Source organism: Zonotrichia leucophrys, chromosome 14 (genome assembly GCF_028769735.1).
Source record: "Zonotrichia leucophrys gambelii isolate GWCS_2022_RI chromosome 14, RI_Zleu_2.0, whole genome shotgun sequence".
Lineage (NCBI taxonomy): Eukaryota > Metazoa > Chordata > Aves > Passeriformes > Passerellidae > Zonotrichia > Zonotrichia leucophrys.
The window spans coordinates 14270325-14294411 of NC_088184.1; the positions used below are offsets into that span (position 1 = coordinate 14270325).

The 24087-nt window shown below is 57.0% G+C and overlaps 1 protein-coding gene across 1 annotated transcript; it reads right to left on the minus strand.

The window, feature by feature from the left end:
• Positions 1–339: 339 nt before the first annotated feature.
• On the minus strand, positions 340–17778 carry FAM83G (family with sequence similarity 83 member G). The gene is made up of 5 exons (XM_064726047.1): positions 17283–17778; positions 10804–10971; positions 6805–6929; positions 4633–6073; positions 340–741 (listed from the first exon to the last, which is right to left on the minus strand). The coding sequence occupies exons 1-5, from the start codon at positions 17775–17777 to the stop codon at positions 340–342; spliced, it is 2631 nt and encodes an 876-aa protein (XP_064582117.1). The 5' UTR covers position 17778.
• Between the last annotated feature and the right edge of the window lie 6309 nt (positions 17779–24087).

The following is a 24087-nucleotide window of genomic DNA, read 5'->3' on the forward strand; positions in this document are numbered from 1 at the left end:
AACAGGTACCAGTGATGCTTTCCTGCTTTGAACAGGTACCAGTGATGCTTTCCAGTTTTCAGTGAGGCTGGAGATCACCCCAGCCTGGAAGAGACCTCTTTAAAGGCTGTGCAGTCCAAGATTGTCCCCAACACTGCTGCCACCTGCCAGGGTGGATGCCATGCACCCCTTGCAGCCCCATCTCTGGAGCTCTGCCCTGGCCAGGGATGACTTTGGGCTGTCCGTGGTGGCCACGTGGTGCTGGTAAATGTAAACAAGGCAAACAAACCAAACCCCTGCCCCAAGGAAGGCGGCGCTGCCTGGCCTCCAGCAGCTCTGCAGGGCCACCCTCACCAGCCCCTACTGCTCCTTCTGCCCCGTGGGCTCGGGGGGCGCCTTCTTGGAGTCCACACAAGCCCCCTGGGCCCCTGCAACCCTGTTCTTGAGGTGCTTGGACTGGGAGAGCTTGGAGAGCGGGATGCCCAGGGGTGTCCTCATCTCCTCGGGTGCCCTGGGGCTCTCTTGGGGCAGGGAGCTGAGGCGCTGAGCTCTGCCCGTGGCTGCCGTGGCCTTGCTGGGGCTCAGGGCTTTGCTCTGCCAGTAGGGCTGGCTGCCTGCAATGGTCTTTTTGGGTTCTGCCCCCTCCCCTGCGTGCTTGGAGGCCCTGAGGGGTTTCTCCTGTGTCGTTGGGGAGCAGGAGAGCTCCTTGCCCAGCTCCCTGCCCGCTGCCCTCCGGGGCCGGTAGTGGTAGAAGTGGGTGCCCTGCGGGGGAGAGAGCAAAAACACAGTGAGCTCTGGCTGCTGGAAGGGTGCTGCTCCCTGCAAGGACACCTCTTCACCTGTGCCAGCTGAAAATCCCTCTGTCCCTTCCCAAATTCAGTGGCAGCTCGGAACTGTTGGGGATGATGAAACAGGAAAGCCTTATAAATATGATTGTTGGGCAGAAGATTTTGAGAATGTGGAAACTCTAAGTGAGATTGAAATGAAAGCAAGCTTTGAGATCTCTCAGTTACTGAACAACTGGAAAACAATGGTGTGGCCAGCTGAAGGTAATCTCAACACCGTCTGCTTGCAGACAGCTCCAAGGGTCAGAGCAGACCCTGCTAGCTCAGCAGAAGGGGTCCAAAGAGGAGTTTTTAGGGTTTAAAATGTAACACAGTATGGTAATGCAGTGATTCTTATAGGCTGTATGTAAATGCTATAGGATTTGTATATTGTACTGGATTGGTTAGTGAGAATGAGAATATTCAGCACAGAAGATTTATTGTATTGGAATGGGAACTTCGCACTCTTACCCTTTTACTCTCTCTCTCTCATCATCTCCCCCCCTCTCTTCTTTCAGTCCTGCTCTGAGCTGTGGCTGCAGCTCCCAGCAGGGCCCTGCACTTGGCCCTTTGCAATAAACCCCAAGTTCCTGACCTGGCTGCAGAGATCTCTGCTCTCCATCCATCCCCACCATCCTACCCCCAATGCTCCTACAGGAACGGCCTCAAATATGAACCCAGGCTGCTCATCTGGTGCCAAACACTGACACTGCCCAGCAGCCCTGCTCTTGTACCAAACACTGAGTCCTCCTGGCTCTGGTACCAAACACTGGCACTCCCCAAGCAGCCCTGGCAGTCTGGAGGCTGCTCCAAGCCAAGTCCCTCCTGCCTGGAAATGCAGGACAAGGCATCTCAACACTGAGCACCCACGTGAATGATGCCAGCCCTGAGAGCACTCAGTCACCCAGAGCCGGGCTGTGGCATCAGGTGACTGCCAGGAGCAGATGAAAGGATGGATGGAGGGCTGGGAGAGGAGACAGCAGTGAGCTGCAACAGCTCTGTGGGGGTGGCTCTCTCAGCTGGGTTGAGACACACGTTTGGCACCATTAACCCCAATTCTGGACTGGGTAAGGCTGTCACACATGGCTGTGGCCACCAGAGATGTTTATCTCCCCTTTGGGTGTGCCTGTGCCATGATCTGGAGGTGTGATTGCACCTGTGCACAGGTACCAGGGGAGGTGAGAGCTGGTGAGGTCTGGTGGGCCAAGGTGCAGATGGCAGGAGGAGCTGGCTGTGCCAAGCTGCCCTGCCTCTGCAGTGACCCTCACTGTGCTGCTGCAGTGTCCCAAAGGCCTCTCTGGCCCTGAGGTGACACCTCCTGCTTTGACCAGGAGGGCTGAGTTAAAGCAGTTTAGCTTAGGTAGCCCGAGAGTGATTTAATGAGGTGCTTAAAATCAGTGCTAGGGTCTGAGATGGCTTCAGGTGAGAAGGATTAAGGGTGATTTAGCTTTTCTCCCTCTGAGCTCATCATGTGCCTGAGCTGGGTGGTGGCTCCTGAAGCGCTCTGGCTCTTGGGAAGGAGTTAAAGCATGGCTTAAACCATGGCTTAAACCAAATATCCCAGCCCAGGAACCTGCACCCTGCCCAGCAGCAGAATGAGGCAGTGCTTGCCCAGGAGAGCCTGAATCCTGCTGGGTGCTGAGCACGCCTCTGGAAGCCTTTGGAGAGACTCTGAGCTCTGTGAAATCAACAATTCCTGCAGGTGCTGCCTGTTCAGGAGGGCTGGCTGTGTTGTGGATGGACATGGCTTGGCCAGAGCTTTGAGGTGTGATGGTTTGAGTGGAGCTGTGGGAGGAGGAGGAGAAGGCTGGACTTGGTTTCCATGTCATTGTGGGCACTCTCTGGGGAGCAGAATGGCTCAAAGGGGCAGGAGGGTGGGATGGTGGTGGGGCATGGTGGTTCCTGGCTGCAGGATGTGCTGCTGTGGTTGCACTGGGCTTTTTTGGTGCTATGGTGTAACCCCAACCCGTTACTGGTCTGGAGAGAAACCCCACTGTGGGCTGGGTGAACTTCCACACTGCATTTGGGCCCCATGCCCGGTGGCTCCAGCATTTAGGATGCAGTTTGGCAAGGAGGAGGCTGATGTGGAGTAGATGTTGGTGCTGCTGAGCTCTCCACAGGTCATCATCCAGTGTTCACTCTGCTAAAAGCCTGAGCCACGCCAAGGCTCCATCCTGGCCGGAGCTGAAGATGCTGCCCCTGTTCCTCATTATCTGCCAGGGATGGCCAGCAGGGTCTGTGCCCAGGTAAGGGCCCCTGTGGCTGTGGAGCTGCTGGGGGGGGGATTTTCCCTGTCACTGAGGGGGGCTTGTGTGGAAATTCTGCTCTGCACAGACCTGGGGGCTCTGCAGGTGGGAGAGGGACAGGACAGGACCCAGGTGTCCCCCCTCCTCCTCCTCCTCCTCCTCCTTGAGGCTGCTGTGCATCCAGCTGTGAAGGGGGTTGTGTATTTAGGGAAGGTGATTTCCAGAGAGAATTTGGTTTCCATGACATGGAAAACATGATGTTTGCCCTGAGTGAGCCTCCACCTGTGTTTTGGCAATAGGCCAGCACCTAAGAAATGTGGACCCAGAAAAAAAAAAATTGGGAGAATTGGTAGTGATTTCTGTCAGATTTGAGTTTTCAAGAGTTAATCAAGGGTTACTTCAATTTATTCTTTTTACACATGGGAGAAACTCTTCCCTGCACCTCTCCACTGCGTGCTGGCTTTCCTAACCCTGCTGCTGTGCTAATTATCTGCCTCTCATCAAAGGGCCAGAACAAGTTGCTGCAGGAACAGCAGCGTGCCCAGCCGTCCCCAGCGAGGTGGCACCTGGGACCTGGGTCACAGAGCATCAAAGGGCTCGGAGCTCCTTGCCCTGCAGGGCTCAGGGGTATTTGATGTGCGACGATTAAAGCTCTGAGCTCCCTGTCGCTGCCTGGGAAGGGAGAAGCCAGTGGACTCTGGGATGGTACATTTAATTCCCTGTAAATACAGATTAGATGCTCAGCTGGGGTAACCTCAGGCAGTTTCAGTGATTTCAGCTGCTGGTTTGGCCCTGGGGGTTTGAATGCCCCAAAAACAGCGGGCGGGGAGCCGTGAGAAGCCGGAATGCTTGGCAGAGGTGCAGGAGATTGCAGAGCTGGGGTGGAAATCAGGGGATGGCAGTGTCACCACCCCTGGGTGGGACAGTGATGTGGTGGGGATGCTGCTGTGACCTCCTGGCAGCTCTGGCCTGCTCCCCAGGGAATTGCAGCAGGGAGCTGGCCCTGTGTGGTGACAGGGCCTGGCGTCACTCGTGGCTCAGCCACAAAGCTGCTGACGGTGGCACTCGCCCTCAGAGGTTGCTGTCCCTGTTTCTCTGCTGCTAATTACGTGTCCGAGCGCTTTCCCTTTGATGCTAATCACCCTGGCAAGGCCTGGAAAACAAGGCTGAGAAGGACACGCCTGCATGCACAGTCTGTCCCCAGCTGGGCCTGATGGGCTGTGGTGGAGCTCAGAGCCCCAGCACATCTGTCCAGCTGTGCCTGGAGCTCCAGCCCCAGCCCTGTGCTGTGGGATAATCTTTAATTACCAAAACCCTTCCCTTTAACAGCCATCCCCACTGCTGGACACCGACAGCTGTGGAATGGCCACCACGTCTTTGTCACCTCTTGGTGACCATGGCCACGTGCAGGGTGTTATTCTCCTTTATGGGAATCTGATCTCAGCATCTAGGACAGCACCAAAGGCTGGGATGACACCAAAACTCAGGATGACATCACACCTGGCTTGAGCTGACTGGGTCACCTCCAGGTCTGCAAACCTTTGTAGGGTGGAGAAACAAAGGGTTATGGCAAGAAGTCCTACCTGGGCAGCACTGCTGGGGTAGGAGCTGTTTCCATCCAGGAGGGCGCGGGGCAGCATGGGCCTGATCTCCACGGCCGTGCTCCTCCTCTTGGTCATGTCCAGGTGCTTCAGGGAGGGGAGGCTGCCCAGGGGGCTGATGAAGGTGCCCCGGCTGATGTGGGGGTCGCTGAGCTTCCTCTGCATGGGCAGGATGTCCCCGTTGTGGGTGACGTCCGAGTTGGTTCTGCGCAGGGGCCCGTAGCGGTCCCTGACCTCGAAGTACTCGTCCGAGATGGAGGAGGCGTTGGAGCGCCGGTAGCTGTGGTCAGCAGAGCTGCTGGAGTAGCTCTCCTGGTCACTGAGGGTGATGAACTCCTCTTCCTCCTCCTCCTCCTCCTCTCCCAGCCCGTTGTGGGCGCAGGGAGGCCCTTTGCCCTCCTGTGGAGCTGCTGCTGGCCGCTCTGGCTGGGCACGGCCGCTCTCCCTGGCAGCCCGGCTGGGTTTGTCCTCCCTCTCCTGCTTCACAGCCGTGTGCTCAGCCAGGGCTGGCTGCGTGTCACCCTGCAGGGCACTGCTGCTGTCACAGCCTGTGGGGACTCTGGTCATGATGACACCGACAGGGACGGTCCTTGGCTTTGGAACTGGAGGCTTCACATCCTCCAGTGCCTCCTCCTGTGGCTTCAAATGGTGGCCCAGAGGTGAAGCAGCAAATGTCCCCACTTGCCTCGTTGTCCAGCTGACACCCTCGATGGGGGTGGTCGTGGGGGCTGCAGGAGCTTCCATGGGGGGCTGTGCGATCTGTCTGTGGCTGGGGGACAGCAGAGGCAGCTCCTGCTCCGAGTTCTTCCTGGCCTCCATCTCCCTGTTCTTCAGCATCTGCCGGTGCTGGGCGCTGGCCTGGGACACGTCGCAGACCTTGATGCGGTTCATCTGCGACAGCTTCACGTTCTTCACCTTGGGGTCGATGATGTTGATGTAGCCCAAGACCTCGCTGCCAGGCTCGGGGTCGGGCTCCACCCAGGTGGGCAGGTAATCGAACATGTTGGCTTTCTCCAGGTTCAGGAGGCCGGGGTGGATGAGCGGGGCGAGCTCAGCCACGTCCCCGTGCCGCTCGCCCGCCTGGCCCTCGGGAGGGGCTTTGCCTTTGTTGTTGTCACTCTTCTGGTTCTTGTCCTGGTTCTCAGAGGAGGTTTTGCTGATCTGGTCGGCGCTCTTGGCCTTCACCAGGGCGTATTTGGGGTTGATCAGCTTCTTCACCACGGCGTTGGCGGGGGTCACGGGCACCACGGAGGGCAGCGTCACCGGCTCGGGCTCCGGCTCTTCGCCCATGGAGATGGACTTGAGGCTCACCCCCTTGGACATGAGGTAGAGCTCCTGGAACTGCTTGTCAAAGGCCTCCACCACCTGGCCTGAGAGAACTGTGATGACATTCCGGTCTGTCCTTGCTGCAGACCAGGTGAAGCTGGAACAGAAACACATTGGGGACAATCAGCTGGTAAATAAGGTGATGGGACTGATGGTGCCAGTAGGGACATGATCTCACTGTGAACATAATAATGGGATTGACAAAATAGATCCCACCCCAAATTAGAGTGAAGGGTTGGAGACCCTGAGCACAGTGGACTTGAAGTAAAAACAAAAGGAATTTGTGGAGGGTCAGTTTTGTGCCTTAGCATTGGCTGCTTTTCCTGTCTCAGTTTGGGTTAGAGAAGGGACTCCTAAGTGGATGTGTTATTTGTTATGGCCAGAAAAGAGGAAATGTTCCAGCTCCATGTTTACAAAACTTGTCTTTTAGACCTGAAACCTGACCAGGGCTGGTCGGTTTCTACCTAAGTAAGTTTTCCTTTGAACAAAGTGAAAAATACTTTGTGTAGGAAATTGACTGGAAAGCTGAGCTTGGTGTGAGAGCTGGGACCTGCTGTGGTTTGGTGCTCTGGTCCTTCCTTGTGCTCATCAGCACAGAAGCACTTGGTGTGTCCCACCACCTCCAAGAAGGGTGGATGTCCTAGACCTGGTGGTGTAGGGAGTAGTGGGAACCCCTTTGGGCCCATTCCAAATGGAAAATCTCCTCCCAGTTTTGGATGAGGAGAGCAAATCTGGCATGGGCTCCTGCAGCCTTGGACCAGGAGGATTCACACTGATCTTTGACCAACACCACAGCAGGGTGGGCAGGAGGAGATGTCTCTGCTGTACCTGTAGGAGCCACACATGGCTCGATCCCCGTCCACAAACATGAACTTCTGGGCCAAAGCCCCCTTGAACTTGGTGGCCGAGCGGGTGAAGAACTCGGTGCCGCCGGTGCTGCGGACGCGCAGGTTCTGCAGGGCAGAGGGAAGAGCTGCTGTGAGACCCTCACCCACCCTTCAGGGACACCACCACCCACCCCTTGAAGGACATCACCACCCACTGTCGCAGACATCTTTTATGGAAAATCCTTTCCTTAGGATTTTTCCTCCTGAGAAGCTGAGAGGCCTCAGGAACAATTTGTAAACATTGATTATCTGCTGCTGCGGAATGCAACAGGTGCATCTGGGATTGGCCCATGTTGGATATTTGTAATTAATGGCCAATCACAGCCAGCTGGCTCGGACAGAGAGCTGAGCCACAAACCTTTGTTTTCATTCCTTCCTATTCTATTCTTAGCCAGCCTTCTGATGAAATCCTTTCTTCTATTCTTTTAGTATCGTTTTACTGTAATATATATCACAAAATAATATATCAAGCCTTCTGAAATATAGAGTCAGATCCTCATCTCTTCCCTCATCCAGGAACCCCAGGAACACCATCACAACCCACCCCTGCAAGGGCACCACCACCCACCCTCCACAGCCCCTCTGAGGAAGGGGAATGTTCCTCATTCCCAGCTCAGAGGAGGCCACAGCGATGGGGAGATGAAATAACTCGCCCAAGGCCACCATGGGCTGGGCTTGGGGAGTTTCCTGCCTTGCCCATGTGCTGCCAGGCTGTGTTTGCCATCTCTTGAACTCGGTGTCCGTGGGCGAGGGCTGTGTGCTGCTGCTGCTGCAATCTATGCAAATGCCACCCTGGGAGAGGAGGCTGCTCACCTGCTGCCAGCAGCAGATCTGCAGGGGTTTTAGGGGGAGGTGGGGACCCCACAACTGCCCATGTGGTGTTTTGTCCTTCCCCATGCTCCCCCTTTGCTGTGCTCCTAAATTTGGGCATCTACTCCTGGTTTTAGGGGCTGGTGGGAGATCAGGCAGTGGGGAAACATCTTTTCACCCTGGGGAAATGAAACCTGGAGTGGAGCTGGGTGTCCTCCCCAGGGAATGCAGTGATGCAGGGGCAGCCCTGGCTCTGTGAAAAGGTTTTTACTCTGTTTTTATCCCCAGGCTGGCTCCTGTCTCTGGCCCCTCCATGGAGGGCCCTGGCACATTCCTCAGCAGAGCAGATAGCATCTCCCACGGCAAAGGGGCTCCCTTTGGGTGGGGAGAAAATATTTTCTTGAGAAAGCGCCTGCATTCCTCCTGTTCCTCCTGGGATGGTGGTAAGGCTGTTGCAAAAGGCTCTGTGTCATCACTGGGTCATGCCCTCCATGGCTGTTTCATTGTGTGTTTTGTTTTGTTTTTTAAAGGAAAGCATCGAAAATATTTGTCTTCCCCTCCTCCAGCCTTTCTCATCTGCTTCCCTGCGCTCTCCTCTGTCCCTGGGACCGTGACCAGGCACAGTCCCAAGCCCAGGTGCACCCCTAGTCCTGCTCCCCTATTCCTGGCAGGAAAACTCAGTGCAGATGATGTGCAAGACACAACTTTCCTGACTGTGTTTCCAGGGAAGTTCCACTCACTGAACAGAGAAGGTTTGGGGGGGAATATTTTGTGAATTTTGTGTTTTTCTTAACAAAAATGCTAAGAAAATGCTTTCTGCCTGCTGTGGCTGGGGTGGCGCTGAGTATCCTAATTTCTGCCATGGTGCTGCACTGAGAGGGCTGGGATGGCAATTGTCACCTCTGTCCCTTATTTTCCCTACACTTGGGGCTGCTGAGAGAGCAGTGACACCCAAGGCTTCACCCTGTGCCCAAACCAAAGAGCAGCTCTGGGTGTTTTCCAGGCACCAACGCTCCCAGCGCTGATCCCTTTTCCTCCCCCTATCAATGCTGTTGAGTGAAATCTGCTCCTCTAATCCCTGCCGAGGCAGGGCTGAATCACCCAGCCCTTGCTCAAGCCGGTTGCTAATTGCCACCGAGATAACGAGGGGACGTTCGTTAACATCTCCAGCCTTGAGAAGCAGCTCCCGGACTCTGCCCTACTTTCCCTCCCCTCCTCCTGCGCCCCGTGCCAGCCAGCTGCCTGCAATATGTGGCAAATCCCAACTTCCAGACATTTGCCGAGCTCTGCAGGCGCTCTCCTGCTTTTCCAGTCCTGCCACACCGGGGCTGCTAAAGCAGGAAAACACCAGAGTGCGTCAGCGCTGGCTTTTCTGGTCCTGGAGCAGCAGCCGCTGTGGGATCCCAGGCTCCAGAGGGAGTTTGGACTCCGGAAAAGCTGGGCTGTAATTGTTGGCAGCAGGCACTGGGGAGGGTGTGAGGTTCTGGGGGTCCCTGAGCCCCATTTTCCCCTCCTGGTGCCAGCCAGGTGTGAGGCTGTCGTGGCTCCTGCGTGTTCCTGCTCAGCCAGGGCTGGTCCTCACCCACCCTAAGCAAATGTGGGGAGCTTGCCCGGGCACGGGCTCTCCTGGAGGGCATTTGGCAGCGGGCAGGCTGACGTCAGGAGCAGCAACATCGCTGCTGTGCCAAGGAACAGGCCAGGCTGGGCCAGGAGTGGGGTCTGCGAGCCCCCAGTGGGGCTGTGGGGCTGCTCTGTTGTGTTTGCATCCCTTGCTGGTGATGGGGGCACAGCCTGGGACTGTCCTGTGGCTGGAGTGAGGGTCCCTGCTCTGGCTGCTGCTGCTGAGGCTGGAATAACCCCTGTCCTCTCCTCTGCCCCTTCCTCTGCCTCTGCTCTGGAACAGAGGATTTTCTCTGCACCCCCTGCTCACACAGGGATGTGGAAGGGGAATCCCAGAATCACTTGGGATTCCCAGAATTTCACCTGGAATGAGACTTAAGGGACCTTAAATCTCATTTCAACCCTCCGACACCTTAAACTAGAGCAGGTTGCTCCAAGCCCCATCCAACCAACCCCTGCACTGGCAGCCATCCCCCTGGTGCTTTGCATTCTCTGCTTTTCCATGGGATTCTGCACAGGAGTGATTCCATGTGCATCCATGGATCCTGCCTTTTAACCAAGGGTGTTTGCTGCTGGGCCAGCCACAGCTGGGGCTGGCAGGAAAATGGGTCTGGGATGTCACTGGGATGCCTGCCCGTGCTGGGAATGTCACTGGGATGTCTGCCCATGCTGGGAATGTCACTGGTTTGTCTGCCTGTGCTGGGAATGTCACTGGGATGCCTGCCTGTACTGGGAATGTCACTGGGATGCCTGCCCGTGCTGGGAATGTCACTGGGATGTCTGCCCATGCTGGGAATGTCACTGGTTTGTCTGCCTGTGCTGGGAATGTCACTGGGAATGTCACTGGGATGTCTGCCTGTGCTGGGAATGTCACTGGGGATGTCACTGGTTTGTCTGCCTGTGCCATGGCTGTTGATTTCCTGGTGCTGGCATCACCTGTGGCACTGCCCAGCACAGTGAGGGCACTGAGGGCACCCTTGGCAGCTGCCAGGGCCTGGGGCAGTGTGGGAGCCTCCCTGCTCTGCTCCCAGCCCCTGCTGGGAGTTAAAAGGGGAAAATCGGGTTTTTAATTCCAGCCTCTGACTTGTGGTGGCTGCTGCTGGTCCTGCCCTTGGGCAGGAGCTGGGGACAGCACAGACCCAGCCCTGGCACAGCACCTGCTGCTCCCTGTCCCTCAGGAGGGGCTGAGCTCACAGGTTTGCCCTGGGCTTTGCTGTGCCCACCCTGCAGGGCTGTACCCTCTCCTCCGTTGGTACCCTGGTTGGTACCAGCAGCCCCCTGGGCTTTCTGCTCCAGCTTTGCTGGGTGTGAATCCACATCCCATCCTCTCACCCAGCCCTCCATGCTGCTCCTCAATTTGGGCATCACCTCCAGCTTTGGCTACAGCAAAAATGGACTAAACTCTCCACAGCTGTGGGTTGTGATTCACCAAGACAGGAGGGAGCAGTGCTGGAAATTCTGATTATTTCCTGTGTTTGGAGGCAGTTCCCCAGCTCCAGGTCATCCCTACCTTCAGGTGTCCAGCGTGCATGTGGGCTCTCTCACACATCTGGAGGAAGTGCTTCACGTTGGTCTCATCCAGGATGATGTACACTCCCACCTTCCTCTTGAAGCCAGCGTCCAGGAGGTCCTTGAAGATGTCCACGTCAGTGAACATGTCCATGACCACAGCAATGACCTGCAGAGGGACAACCCAAGGTACACTTAGAGCTTGTTTGGTGAGAGGCAAAGCCAAGTGCTCCCTGTAGGAGGCTGGAATTTGGAATTTGGGCTGGAATTTGGGCTGGGGGAGCCCAGCATTGCCCCCAGTCTGAGGATGGAAGCCCTCCCATTCCTCTGTGTCACTGTTCAAAGTCTGATCTCCAAGAGAGGTCAATGTGGCACCTGGGGACATGGTTTAGTGGTGGCCCTGGCAGTGCTGAGTTAATTGTTGAATTTGATGCTCTTTGGGTGTTTTTTTTTCCAGCCCTGACCATTCACTGGTGATCCAGAGCATAATCTACTGATGAAAAACCAGTTCCTGAGGGTGAATCTAACTTTCCTGCCTTTAAAGGCTTCACAAAATGCAGAGTCCAGTTTGTGCCGGAGAAGTTTGGTGTCCCTTTGCTGTCAGCATTGCAGGGAGCATCAGAAGGGGAAACCTTTGATGCACAGAAATGTTAAACTTGACAAAGACCTGCAGGACCATCATGCCCACCACAGAGCGGTGTGTCCATCTGTCCTGGTGCCACTGCCCAGCCTGGGGTGCTGCACAGCATCCCTCCTTCCTGCCAGGCTGTGTGCAAGGAGCAGAGCCAGGCCAGCAGTGCCAGCACCCTGAGCAGTGCCAGCTGTGTTTGTCACATGGCAGTGACACTGACACCCACAGGCTGGAGCTGCCTTTGGAGCCAGGGTGTTTGCTGCTGGGCCAGCCACAGCTGGGGCTGGCAGGAAAATGGGTCTGGGATGTCACTGGGATGTCTGCCCATGCTGGGGATGTCACTGGGATGTCTGCCTGTGCTGGGAATGTCACTGGGAATGTCACTGGGATGTCTGCCCATGCTGGGGATGTCACTGGGATGTCACTGGGATGTCTGCCTGTGCTGGGGATGTCACTGGGAATGTCACTGGGGTGTCTGCCTGTGCTGGGGATGTCACTGGGAATGTCACTGGGGTGTCTGCCTGTGCTGGGAATGTCACTGGGATGTCTGCCTGTGTCCATGCCTGTTGATTTCCTGGCAATGCCATCCCCTGTGGCAGTGAGCAGCAGCTCATGGGGCAGGCAGAGGGGCTGGAGGCAATCCCAGGGCAGCTCCACAGGGATTTCTGCCTCCCCCCATCCCAGGGAAAGGCATCAGGGAGCTGGTTTGTCATTGTCCCATGGCTGGAATCCCTCCCATGCCCGTGGCTGTTCCTGGAAGGTGCCTGGGCTGGGGCAGGTGGGTGCTCTTGGCCGTTTGTCCTTCCCTGCTGGCCATGGCTGAGCCAGGGGGACACCAGGGACACCCCAGGGTGCTCCTCCCTTCCCCAGGAAGGGGCTGGGATGGTGCTGGGTGCTTGCACACTCAGACACCTCCAGCCCAGAGCTCTCAAAGCACCCTGAGCTGCCTTTTAATTAGCTCTGTGCCACAGGACGTGGAGAGCTTTAATTAAGCAGAGGATTGTTGTGACACTGCTGGCTCTTCCCTTCCTTTTCTGCAGGCCATGGGGGGAAGAGCAGGGCTGTGTGGGGAGCCCCAGCCCTGCTGCCCCTGCTGCCACCCTGCTGTCCCCAGCCCTGACACACAGCAGCGCTTTGGGAGGTGCCATGGAGCCAGGTGAGGGGGCATTTTATGGCTTTGCCACTCAATTTTAACTCATTTTCCCCATTTTTCCTCAGCCCAAAGCCTCCCCGAGGCTTTGTGAAAGGCTGAACCCTCACTGCCCTGTGCACCCACTCGTGAGTTTTGCTCATCCTTGTTGTCCTGGTGGGGAAACTGAAGCAGGAACCAACTGCTGGATTTGCATGGATGCAAAGTGGGATTGGTCCAAAGCTACTCTGGGAGCTCTGGGCTTGCATTTGCCGTGTTCAGCAAGAAACTGGGGAGGAGCTGAGTTGTGTTCCGTGAGCCCTGGGCAAGGGACACCATGGTGGGACAGTGTGGGTTGGGTTTGGTGGCAGAGGGTTTGCCTCTGCCCCTGATTCTCCATGCCCATGCCACTTCTCCTGTGTGCTGTGTTTTCCCCAGGAAAAGCTGAGCACTTGTGAAATGGGCATGAGAGCAGTGCTGAGCTTCGTTTTGAGGGTAAAGAACATTTCCCACTGTGGTCCCAGCAGTGCTGAGGCCTTGGCTCGCTGCTCAAGGGTGCCCAGCTCCCAGCCACCTGCCCACATTTTAACCCACATTTTACCCCAATTCCTCCTGCCCAGCTGGTGCCTCCTGCCACTGCTCAGCTCCTGCTGCCCTCCCTGCTGTGTCCTGCCTGCAGGACAGGTTTGGCCCTGGTTTGTCACCGGGATGTCACTCCAGTGTGCCAACACTGCCTGGCACGGGATGGGCAGGAGAGTGAGGATGGCACGGGCAGCTCCTCATGGGGGGATCTGCACCTGTCTGTGTGAATTCTGCTGCTGGGATCTGTCCTTGTCTAGGTGAAATCTGCAGCTGGGATCTGTCCCTGCCTGGGTCTATTCTGCTGCTGAGATCTGTCCCTGGCTGGGTGAATTCTGCTGGGATCTGTCCCTGCCTGGGTGAAACCTGCTGCTGGGTTTGAGCCCTGGGATGCCAAAGCCTGGTTCAGGGGTAACCTGCAGAGTGGAGCCTGTCTGCTCTGCAGCAGGGCAATCCTGCCTGCTCTTTGCTCCCCAGCCTGGGGAATGGCACTGCCTGCAGCAAGCTGTGCCATGTGCCTGCGAGGAGCCAGCCTGTCCCCTGTCCCTGTCACCTCTGCCAGGGACTGCTTGGTGCTGGACATTCCCTTTCCTGAAGCCCTTCTGCTGCTGTGTCGTCCCAGGAAGCTCTGCCATCCCTTTGCCATTCTCCTGGAGGGCGCAGAGGGAATCAGCCCTAAATCTGCAGCAGGAGACTCCCAGTGCCATGAAGGTGAAGCTTTTCCTTCCAGGGTCCCAGGAGCTGCCAGAATCCATGGGGTACAGCAGGTGTGAAGGAGCTGGCTCCCAAGTCCCCGAGGAGCTGGGCCCCACATCCCTGAGGAGCTGGCTCCCAAATCCCCGAGGAGCAGTGAGCATTGTGTCCCCCTGGACACTGGGCAAATGCTGTTGGGATTTTTTGGAACAGCTTTGATGAGCACCCAAACTGCAGGATCATGTTTTATAGAGGAAGTTGCAGCTCTTTATTGTCTCACTATGAATCATCAGATAATGACTTTTGGGGTGCACCACGTGGGCATTCAATAAATTAGGCAGGCACCAAGGCACAATTAGAGGAAGAGTGTTGGGATGCAGGAGAGGTGGGACAAGTAACATTAATAATTGCTCTCCCCTGTCGACCCTTTCATCCAGGAACAGCAGAAGGTTTTGTAAACAGTAATTAATAGGGCCTCCCAACCTTCTCTGGAAGTTGCTCAGGGTAATTACATCACCACAATCCCAACCTGGAACCTCAAGTGAAGACAGGAGGTCAGAGTCACTGCTGTCTCCCCTGGCTCTGGGCCAAGGTCAATGTTTGCATGCTCTGGTTTCTGGTCTGAGACAGCCAAGAGGAGAGGAGGAGGAGGATCTTCCTTCTTTCCACCATAGAATCATTAAGGTTGGAAGAGACATTCAGGATTGCCAACTCCAGCCTTGGACCCATCACTGCTTGTCACCAGCCCTGAGCACTGAGTGCCACATCCACAAACTCCGTGGACACCTCCAGGATGGGGACTCCAAACCTCTCTGGGCAGCCCCTTCCCGTGCCTGGCCACCCTTTCCATGAAGGAATTGTTCCTGATGTCCAACCTGAGAGCTCTGCAGCCCGAGGGATCCACGGCAAGGAGGAGACAGCTGTGCCACAGCTCAGCCTGGTCTCTGGGGTGAATCCCTCCCCAGCTCTGCTTGCTGCCCACAAAGATGGCATTTTCAGGGGCCTGGCCACAGGATCCTGCCTCTCCTTCTCCCATTCACTCCCAGCAAGAGGAGGGGATCACTTGCATCTCCCTGTCTGGGTTAGAGGCAGAGTTTGGGGGAGGCACCAGGGCTCCTCTGCCCCTCAGAGCAGCTTCACATCCCTGGGATTCCTCACCCTGAGAGCCTGTGTGAGCTCCCAGCACCAGCACTGCTCCCAGGGGCTCTGAACTCTGCTGGGCCGGCCCCAGAGGACTTTGCTCTCCTGGCCATGGGACAGAAGTGACACAACGGGGTTTGGGACGGCACCGGGGCAGAGAGAGCGTCTGGAACAAGGGTCATCCTCTGGCAGGGAGCCTGAACCTCTGCCAAGCCTGTGCTCCTGTGCACGTGGTGGAGAGCATTGGGCAGGGATCTCCCAGGGAGGACAGAGCGCAGGGACAGTGAGTGTGACACCTGATGGTGGCAGCAGGACAGTCCCTTTGTCCCTCAGCCAAACCCTTTCACCTCTGAGCTGCTGTGAAGGCCTTGAGCCCTGGCAGAAACCTGCAGGGTGGTCTGGGCCAGTGTCCCCCACCCTCAGGAGCACCCACAGGTTGTCACCTGGGCTGTGCTGTGTGACAGCAGGTTCAGCTGCAAGGAGCACTGTGCTCAAATACGGGATGGGAGACCATGGAAGAACCCCACTCCTGCACCCCCAGACCCTGCAGCACTCACCCATCTCTGATTCCTGAGGCACCCTAAGCTCCAGGCAGGCTCCTGCATGTCACCAGTGGTGTCACCATGTCTCATCCCACAATCAGAGCCCGTCTGGAGCGGGAGGCAGAGCCCAGCCCTGCTCAGGGCCATCAGTGCCGTGATGAGCACAGCAGCATCAGCCCTGGCCACGTCCCCGGGTCCTGGAGAGGCTCCAGGGGAGTGGGGATGGGCCTGACTCAGCTCTGGGAGCAGGAGCAGGGTGTGGGATGACTCAGGAGGGCAGCTGGGAAGCGGTGAGCAGGCAAAGGCAGGCGGGAGCTGCCAGCCCCAGTCGGAAAGACCCGAGGATGAGACATTGTTTGTTGTGGGATTGTGCTCCCAGCCTCCATCCCACGGCATGGGAGCTGTCCCTTCCCTTTGCCCTCGCTGCAAAGTGCTTTGGCAGGGAAAATGTCACAGGTGAGGAGAAATCACCTCGACTTGTGTGGGGTGACAGTGGTCAGAGATGGCTCCTGCCCGCAGCAGGGCAGCCCTGACACCCCCAACAGCCATTCCTGAGATCCTTGGATGCTTTGAGAGATTCATTTTCCTGCCTGAGCTGGTCTGAAGAGGCTCTGCTGGCTGCATGTCACAGGTTTCCCTCTCTCCCAGCAGGACCTGCAAACCCCAGCACTATCTCTGGAGGACCTGGTGCATCCCAGGCTGTCCCCTCTGCTCCACAGAGACCCTGCCAGGCTCTCCCTGTTTCCCTGCTGCGGATGTTGGGAAGCTCCTTCCTCCATGGTACTGGATGCACAGAACTCGAGGAGCTTCAAAGCACCAAGGAGCCAGCAGGTACCAACCCCTCCTGGACTGGGTCACTGGGAAACACCAGCAGCACCTTCCCACCCTTGACCTTCAGCCCAGGCCAGCATCTCCTCCTGCCCTGGCTGATGGATGGCTCATGCATCCCCACTCCCTGCTCCTCGCCTTGGCGCCACAGGGAGGACAAGTCTGAACCCAAATCCCTTCAGCATCTGCCCAGCCTTGTCCCGGTCCTCACCAGCTCATCCTCATCCTCTGGGCGCCAGGATGAGCCGGCCTGGAGCCCCACAACCACCTCAGGTCAAACGTGGCCCTTGTGTGGGGCAGAGCTACATCAGGAGCTTTGGTTACTTTACCCCAGAGCCATGGACTGGACGGGTGGTGGACACAGGGACTGAGGCCAGCCATGACCCCAGGGTCAGTTCTGGACAGCTGGTGGACCCAGGAGCTAAAACCAGGACACAATCCCAGGTTCCTGCATGCTGTCACTGCTGTCACACTGGGAATAATGATTGTGGAGTGCCTGGGACCACGGGCTCAACCCATTTTTCTCCCCAACAACCCTGCAGGGACCCTGGGATGAGCAGAGCTGCTGTGTGGATATTGGGAAGGGCTGTGCTGAACCCGGCTAGCAGCATCCACAGCAAAACCCCATCCCCAAATATTGTAGCAAGGATATGATTCTGACTCCTTCTCACCAATGAACAGGACAAATAAGATGTTGGTGATGATCGGGATGAGTGTTGCGATTAGGAAGAATAGTAGGTAGGTGAAAAATTTTGTGATATAGGGGTCTGAGGCTATAGATCATGCTGCAAATTGTAGGATAGATCATGATTATATTGGTTACAAAGAAAACCCTGCACGCTCGGCCCCGCTGCCTCGGCTCAGACAGAGCTCCCGCAGGACAGGGACCGGAGCACCCTGGGGCCAGCCCTGCCCCGTCCCCGGCGCACCTCACCCACCTTCTGAGCCTGGTGGATCATCTTCCTCACCACCTCCTTGATGTGCGCCTGGCCCTCGATGGGCGGCTGCATGTACACGGTGGCCCTGGTGACGCCGCGGTAGGCGATGGTGTCGGGCCAGCCCAGGTCCAGCTGCGGGATGGAGCGGTCCGAGCGCTGCGGCCAGTACTCCAGGGACGGCGCCACGTCCTGCTCGTCCCCTTGGCTGTTCCTGTCGCCCTCGCTGTCCCCGCCGCCGCTGCCGTGCCGCGGGATGTACTCGGAGCCGGGGTCGTAGGTCTCCAGCGTGTCCAGGATCTTCTTCAGCTCCAGCTCGGACAGGAAATCCCTGATGTTCTCCCTCTTCAGGACCTCATAGAAGGCGTCGGGGCCGCGGGAGGCCAGCGCCTCCAGGGCCAGGCGCTGCTCCTCGCTGTAGAAGAACTCGGGCTTGGACTCGCTGGACCTCCAGTTGACGTGGCTGTCGTCCAAGCACTGCACCTGGGAGAAAGCCATGGTGACCCCTCACCGGTCCCCTCTGCCCAGGAGCGCCGGACGCCGGCAATAAATAGGAATTAATTATTCTCCAGTCTTTAAATACACAGTTTGCTTCACCCTGCCCGGCTCGGGGAAGGCACGGCTCCCTTTTCCAGCGGCTCTGCCACGCCGGAGCTCTTCCTGCCGGGGAGGAGGCTTTGGATTCCGCCTTGCCCCGGGCTCCGGGCGAGGAAAACGCGGAGCTGCCCCCAGCAGGGGCTGCGTGGCGGGGCAGACAGCCCCAGGTGTTCCTACAGCACCAGCAAGCGCCTTCAGCCCCGCGGCCGCTCCCTCCTCATCCTCCGCTCGCCCGAGACAACGCTAACACCGGGTGAAATAAAAAACCAAAAATCTGGGAAAGAAACAAAGAGAGAAAAGCGGCTTAAAGCAGGGCAGCGAGGAGCAGGGAGTGCGGGCCGAGGAGCGGTGCCGGGCTGCGGTTCCAGCGGGGGAAGGCAGCGCTGTGCCCCAGCCTCCCGCGCATCCCGGCAGGAGCGGCACTGCCGGGCCCGGACAGGTAACAGCAAGAAGTGAAAAGAGGAAAAGGAAAAGAGTGATTCATCCCCCGCCCGTGCCACCTGCGTCACCATGCTGCCTCCACATTCCCTGCGCCCGATTAACTCTTCCGGCGCAGCGCCTACCTTCGGAGCCGTAGCGTCGATCACTTGTGAGGTGCGGAGGTCTGGCGCTCAGAGGTTATTTATTTATTTTATTTTTATATTATATTATATTTTATTATTTTATATTTTATTTTATTTTACTTTATTTTCTATTTTAGTATTTTATTTTATATTTTATTTTTATTTTTATATTTTTATTTTATTTTATTTTATTTTATTTTATTTTATTTTATTTTATTTTATTTTATTTTATTTTATTTTATTTTATTTCTCTCCTCTGAGATTCCCCCCTCTCCCGATGTGCCGGCTGGTAAGTCAATATTTTCCAGGAAAAGAGCTCTGTCCCGTGGTTAACCCCTCCCGTGCTGGAGCAGGAGCTCGGAGCCCGGCTGGTTAGCACCGAATGGGAGCTGCCAGAACGCTTCAAAGCTGCACTGAGGCAGGTGCAGACTGGATGTTAGGAAGCATTTCTTTGTGGAGAGGGTGTTCCAATCCTGGAACAGGTTTCTTAGAGAGGTAGTCAAGGCCTCAGACCTGGCAGTGTTTAGGAGGCATTTGGACAATGCCCTTCATTTTTTTGGTCAGCCCTCAATTGGTCAGGCTGTGGGACCAGATGATTGTTGTAGGGCTCTTCTAAATGAAAGAATTTATTCTATTCTGTTCTGTCCTGTCCTATCATGTCCTGTCCTGTCCCTTCTTCTACAGGGTTTGCAGCGTGGTCACAGTAACGTCACCAGATCTGACAGATTTCATTAATAACTGTGAGATGGACAAAAACCCCACCCTGGATTCACCGGTTGGTGCTCACAAGCCCAGAAATGTGGAAGCTCTCTTGAGCTTTTCTCTTGGGAGCTGAGCTGAAGACGAATTTCAGGAATCGGGGTCAGATTCTTGCGCCAATGCAAACAAGGGAAGTGCCATGGGCTGTGTGTCTGTCCCTGGCGTTGGTGTGGCTCATCTGCATCCAGAGCTGGGTAAATGAGGGCCCTGCCTGAGTCAGGCTCCCGGGGCAGAGCCGCCTGTCTGGCCGGTGCTGGGCCATCAAAGTGCTCCTCTCCGCAGGCACAGAGGCCCTGCTGGTGCCACGGTGACAAATCCTGGTGGGCTTGTGCCCAGCCCTGGCCTGAGCGTGCAGGAGGTGGCAGCAGGGCTGGGGGACGTGGAAATGTGGCAGCAGTTTGCTGGGATCATGGAATCACTGAGGTTGGAAATCACAGAGTGCAACCGAGCGCTGCCAGCTCCAGCAGCACACCATGTCCCCAAGTGTCACATCAGCCTGGGGAAGATCCAGGTGTCTGGCTCCCAAAGAACGCCAGCTCAGGGGGTGTTCCAGAGCTGGTGGCTTCATGGCTGGCCCTGCAGGGATTTCCCAGGGGTGGGATGGCACCCCCAGGCCGTGCCCTGCCCAGTGACCGGTACAGCAGAGACTGGAACCAAACCTGGGTGTTTCAGGAGAAATCCCAGCGCTGCTGCCTGTGAGGGGACAGCAAATGGGACAGAGGTGAGTGTTGGAGATTTTTTCAGGGATGGCTCAGAAGGCAGCTGTGAGGAGCAGATTCTCACAGCCTGCTTCTGTGAACAGCAGAGGTTCTCAGGTTATTTTTAACTACAGGTAAAAGTGGCAAACATGAAGGCCTTGAGAGCCTTGCACATCAGAGTTCTCAGGCAGCTTTCTCATAACAAGTGGATGTTCTATCTTTGGCTGTTTTGGGAAAGCAAGAATAATTTTGAGAACCCAAATCTTGGTATTGGAAACATAAGGTGGAGTTGGTGTGTTATCTCTGACCTATTGTGAGCTCAGATTTTGCAATATGCATGAACTTGATTAACACTGTTATAAAAGGTGCCTGATTGATTAATAAATCGGAGTCGATGGCTGACCAATGCAAGGTGGGTCGTCTCCCTCCAACTTCAATAGCTGAGCACTGAGGCAGCAGCCAGGAGCTCTCTGGGTGTGATGGGAGATGGCCCAGATGGTGCTGGGCTGTGGGTGTGTGGCGTGGCAGGAGCGTGCTGTGGTTTTGGCCGCCTCAGCCGCTCACTCCGGGTGTTTTGATTGTGCCAGGAGATTTATAGACTCCTTCATGGGGTGTGTGCATTAATGATTTATTGCATGTGGGGTAAATGCTGCATCCCCGCCGTGCTGGCTCTGCTGCTGGGGGCGGATTGGGGTGGCAGAGCCCCACACCTGCAGCATCACCACCTGATCCTCACCTGGCTCCCCCATCTCCCCATCCTGGAGGTTTCCTCACCCCACATGGTGAATTTAGCCCTGAATTGGGTGCAGCCCCTGTTTGCAGGCTTGGGCTGCTGTGGCTGAGCAGGTTGGTCCTCATCATTCTGAGTGTTCTCCGGTGGATCTAGCTGGACAGGCAGCGCCCACTGCAGACAGGCCCCTTCCTGCAGATGGAACATTAATTACAGGGTCCTAACTCATCTTCCATTTTTAGCAGAGGGCCCAAAAGTGAGGCAGAGGGGGTATGAGCTGTGCTCCTGGCTCGGGGGCTCCTGCTTCCCACTCACTCCGAGGTGCCACCAAGTGTTCCCTGTCAGAGTTGAGGCCTGGGGCAGGCATTTCAGCTGGAATACAGCATCCAGACACTGCCTTGCCCTTTGGAACGTTTTCCACCCTGCAGCCACCAAGGATTTGCATGGAGCCGTGCACAAGGTGGTGTTTTAGAGAGGGGAAACTGAGGCACGGAGCGCTGAGGGCAGTTTTGCTCAGGGCTGCTGCAGGAAGGAGTCACCGGAGCCTCAGGGCTGAGTCCAGCCTGGGCTTTTTGGCATCCTTGGGATGTGCTGAGCACGGCCTGTGGTCTGCCCACAACCGAGTCGTGCTCCCAGCACGCCCCACGCTGCTTTGTGGACAGTTCTGAGGTGTCACCAGTGGTGTTTGGGACAAGCTGGGAGGCTGAGGCTGTGCTGGTGCTTTGTGGACAGTCCCGAGGTGTCACCAGTGGTGTTTGGGACAAGCTGGGAGGCTCAGGGCTGTGCAGGTCACCAGGCAGGAGGAGCAGGGCAGAGCTGCCAGCTCTGTGCAGGATCACCCGTGCTGGTCCCCGTGCTCCTGCCTGGGCGGGTGCAGCCAGCCAGCCCATCCATATTTATGCCTGACATTAATTTCCATTCATTTCAATATTTTATGAGCGTTACAATTAAAAAAAAAAAAAAAGGAAAGGGTTCAGTGCTCGTTGAGACATAGAAATAATTGGGTGTTGATGGTCCTGGAGCTCTGCCACGCAAATCCCAGGAGCTGCTGGTGCTGCCCATGCCCAGGAAATTGGCACAACGGTGCAGGAGCCCCGTGGGTGGGGATGGGCAGTGCCTGCCCCGGGGCTCTGCTGCCTCTGGCCACAGCCCCGGGTCCTGGTGGGGCTCAGGGGATCCCCCCGGGGCAGCTGTCACTGGGTTTAACTGGGTTTAACTGGGAATGATCCAGCCTGCAATGGGGGTGGGCAGCAGAGGGTGAGGGGTGGGATGGGCGCTGCAGTGCTGGAGCTGAGGGTGGGAGTGGGGAGAGGCAGAGGTGGATTTTTATCTCTGAGGTGGGATCTGCTCCCTGCTCCTCCACTCAGTCTCCTGCCAAGGTCTGGGCACGGTGCCATGGCAAAGGGAAAGGGGGCAGGAGGGGGTGAAGGGGTGCAGGGCTGGCCCCCACCCTGCCAGGGGTGTCAGCATGTCATTTTGCTCTGTCCCCAGACTGCATGGCCTGTGTGGACCCTGAGGAGTGCACTTGTGAGTATGGGGCTGCTCCAGCATCACCAACCCCAGGCTGGTGGTGAAGCTGATGCCCAGGGGTAGGTGGGTGCCAGGGGGTGACCCCATTCCCACTGGGATTGCTGCACCCTGGGGCTGCTGCAAGGGTTTGGATGTTTGGGGAACCCCAGAGATGGTGTGGGAGGGTCTGTGTTCATGGAACACCAGGGATGATGTGGGATGCTCTGTGCATGGCACAGCCCGTGCAGCCCCTCCGAGGGTCGCTCCACCAGTGAGGTCAGGGGATGTGAGGTCCCGAGGTGCAGCTGAATGTTCCCAAACTCCATCCTCACCCTGGTGCAGATCCCACCGTGTGGCTGCAGAGGGGTGGGCACCATCCGGGGGTTATCCCGTCCCATCCCTCCCGTTCAGCCGCTCCCTCTCCCCTGCAGGGCTGCAGGGCTCTGATGATGGCGGTGATGAAGGCAGCGCTCCCTGACCTCCCCCTTCACTACCAGCATCATCCTCCTCTCCTCCACGGGCACCTGCAGGAGCTGCTCCCCGTGGGCAGGCGCTGACCGGGCCTTCGGGAGACCCGTGGGGCCGGTCGAGCCTGCAGAGCGCCTCCACCAGCCTGGCTTATGCAAGGAACACAAAACCCTTGGATTATTTTATGGATGAAAGCGCTGGCAATGCAGACGGGGCGCTCGGTGGGGCCGGGTCGCGGTCACACGGGGAGCTCGGACAGTGACAGAGGACAGGGGACAGTGACAGAGGGCAGCACAGCCCCGTTGGCCCCGGGGGTGCCCGCGGAGCCGCACTCAGCGCTGCGGAATGCCCGGCACGGTGCCACCGGCCCGGGAGACAATAACAGGGAGCGAATCTGGGTCAGGGCTTTGGCTGCGCTCTGCGGAGCCCTGGCCGGACCAGGAGCGGCTGCAGGAGCTGCTGGATCTCGGCATTTCCATGCCCAGAGGGTGGGAAGGGGATGGGCGGCCATCCCGGGCAATGGGGGTCCCGCGTTGTCCCGTTTGCGAAGAGGGGCGCTTGTCTCAGAGCCGGCTGAGCCCCTCCCTGGCAGTGGCTGGCGGTGACAAGGGTGTGACAAGGCAGGAGAGCTTTCCCCAGGATGGATAATGAATGTTTGCGAAGGGCTTTGCCCGCCCGGGGCGGGAGTCGCTGCTGCGGTGGATCCCGGGCAGGGGCGGGCGATGAGTGCGAGCGGGACGCTGCGGATTGCAGGGACAGAGCCAAGGAAATGTGCTTGGCAGGGAAAAAAAGCTCTGTGAGCTGCACGCTTGAGGTTTTCCTCAGCGTGGGTCGGGTTCCGAGGAGTTGTCAGAGGGTCCCAACAGCCCCTGTGCCCAACCTGGGATCAGGGTTTGGGCTGGAAGGTTCCTTCAGGATCATCTCGTTCCAGCCCTGAGGAAAGGCTTTGGCTGTAGGGGGGGAAAGAGCTCCAAGTTCCCAGAGCTGGGGGTTTGAGCTGCAGGAGGTGACTGTCCCCAGGGTCACCTGTCCCCTGCACTCACCGTGTTTCTGTGCCAGGTCCAGCCTGGACACCCACAGCCACCCAAGGGACCCAGGCTGTGGCCCTTGGGGACACCACAGGAGCCCCATTCTGGGTCTGTGTCTGTGGCATTAATGCCATTGTCCTGATGTGTGTCAGTATTTCCTCTTATGTCTGTTCTGCCCAGCACCCTGGCAGCCCCTGGGGTGGGGAAGAGGTGCTTGGAGAGGGGAAAAATGAGGATTTGGGGGCTATTTTTAATTTGTTTGGGATGTGATGTTTAAATCCACTGGTGCAATAATTTGGGTGTTCTGAGCACTGCATTCCCTGAGTGCATCCCAGGGGTGTGAGGGGCATTTGTGAGGGCACAAAATCCCTGGAGGGGTTTGGGACAGGCATTGGGGTGGGGAAATAGGGGAAATAAAACTGCAGTGAAGCAGAACCTGTGTGAATGGAGGGATGG

What these genes read in the sequence shown, in the direction of transcription:
- FAM83G (XM_064726047.1), bottom strand. Translation starts at nt 17,777, where the DNA reads ATGGCTTTCTCCCAGGTGCAGTGCTTGGACGACAGCCACGTCAACTGG. An exon ending in GCCATGTGTGGCTCCTACAG is followed by an intron (nt 6,074 to 6,804) that starts GTACAGCAGAGA and finishes TTTCTGTTCCAG; the next exon opens with CTTCACCTGGTCTGCAGCAA. An exon ending in ACCCCAGCAGTGCTGCCCAG is followed by an intron (nt 742 to 4,632) that starts GTAGGACTTCTT and finishes TCTCCCCCGCAG; the next exon opens with GGCACCCACTTCTACCACTA.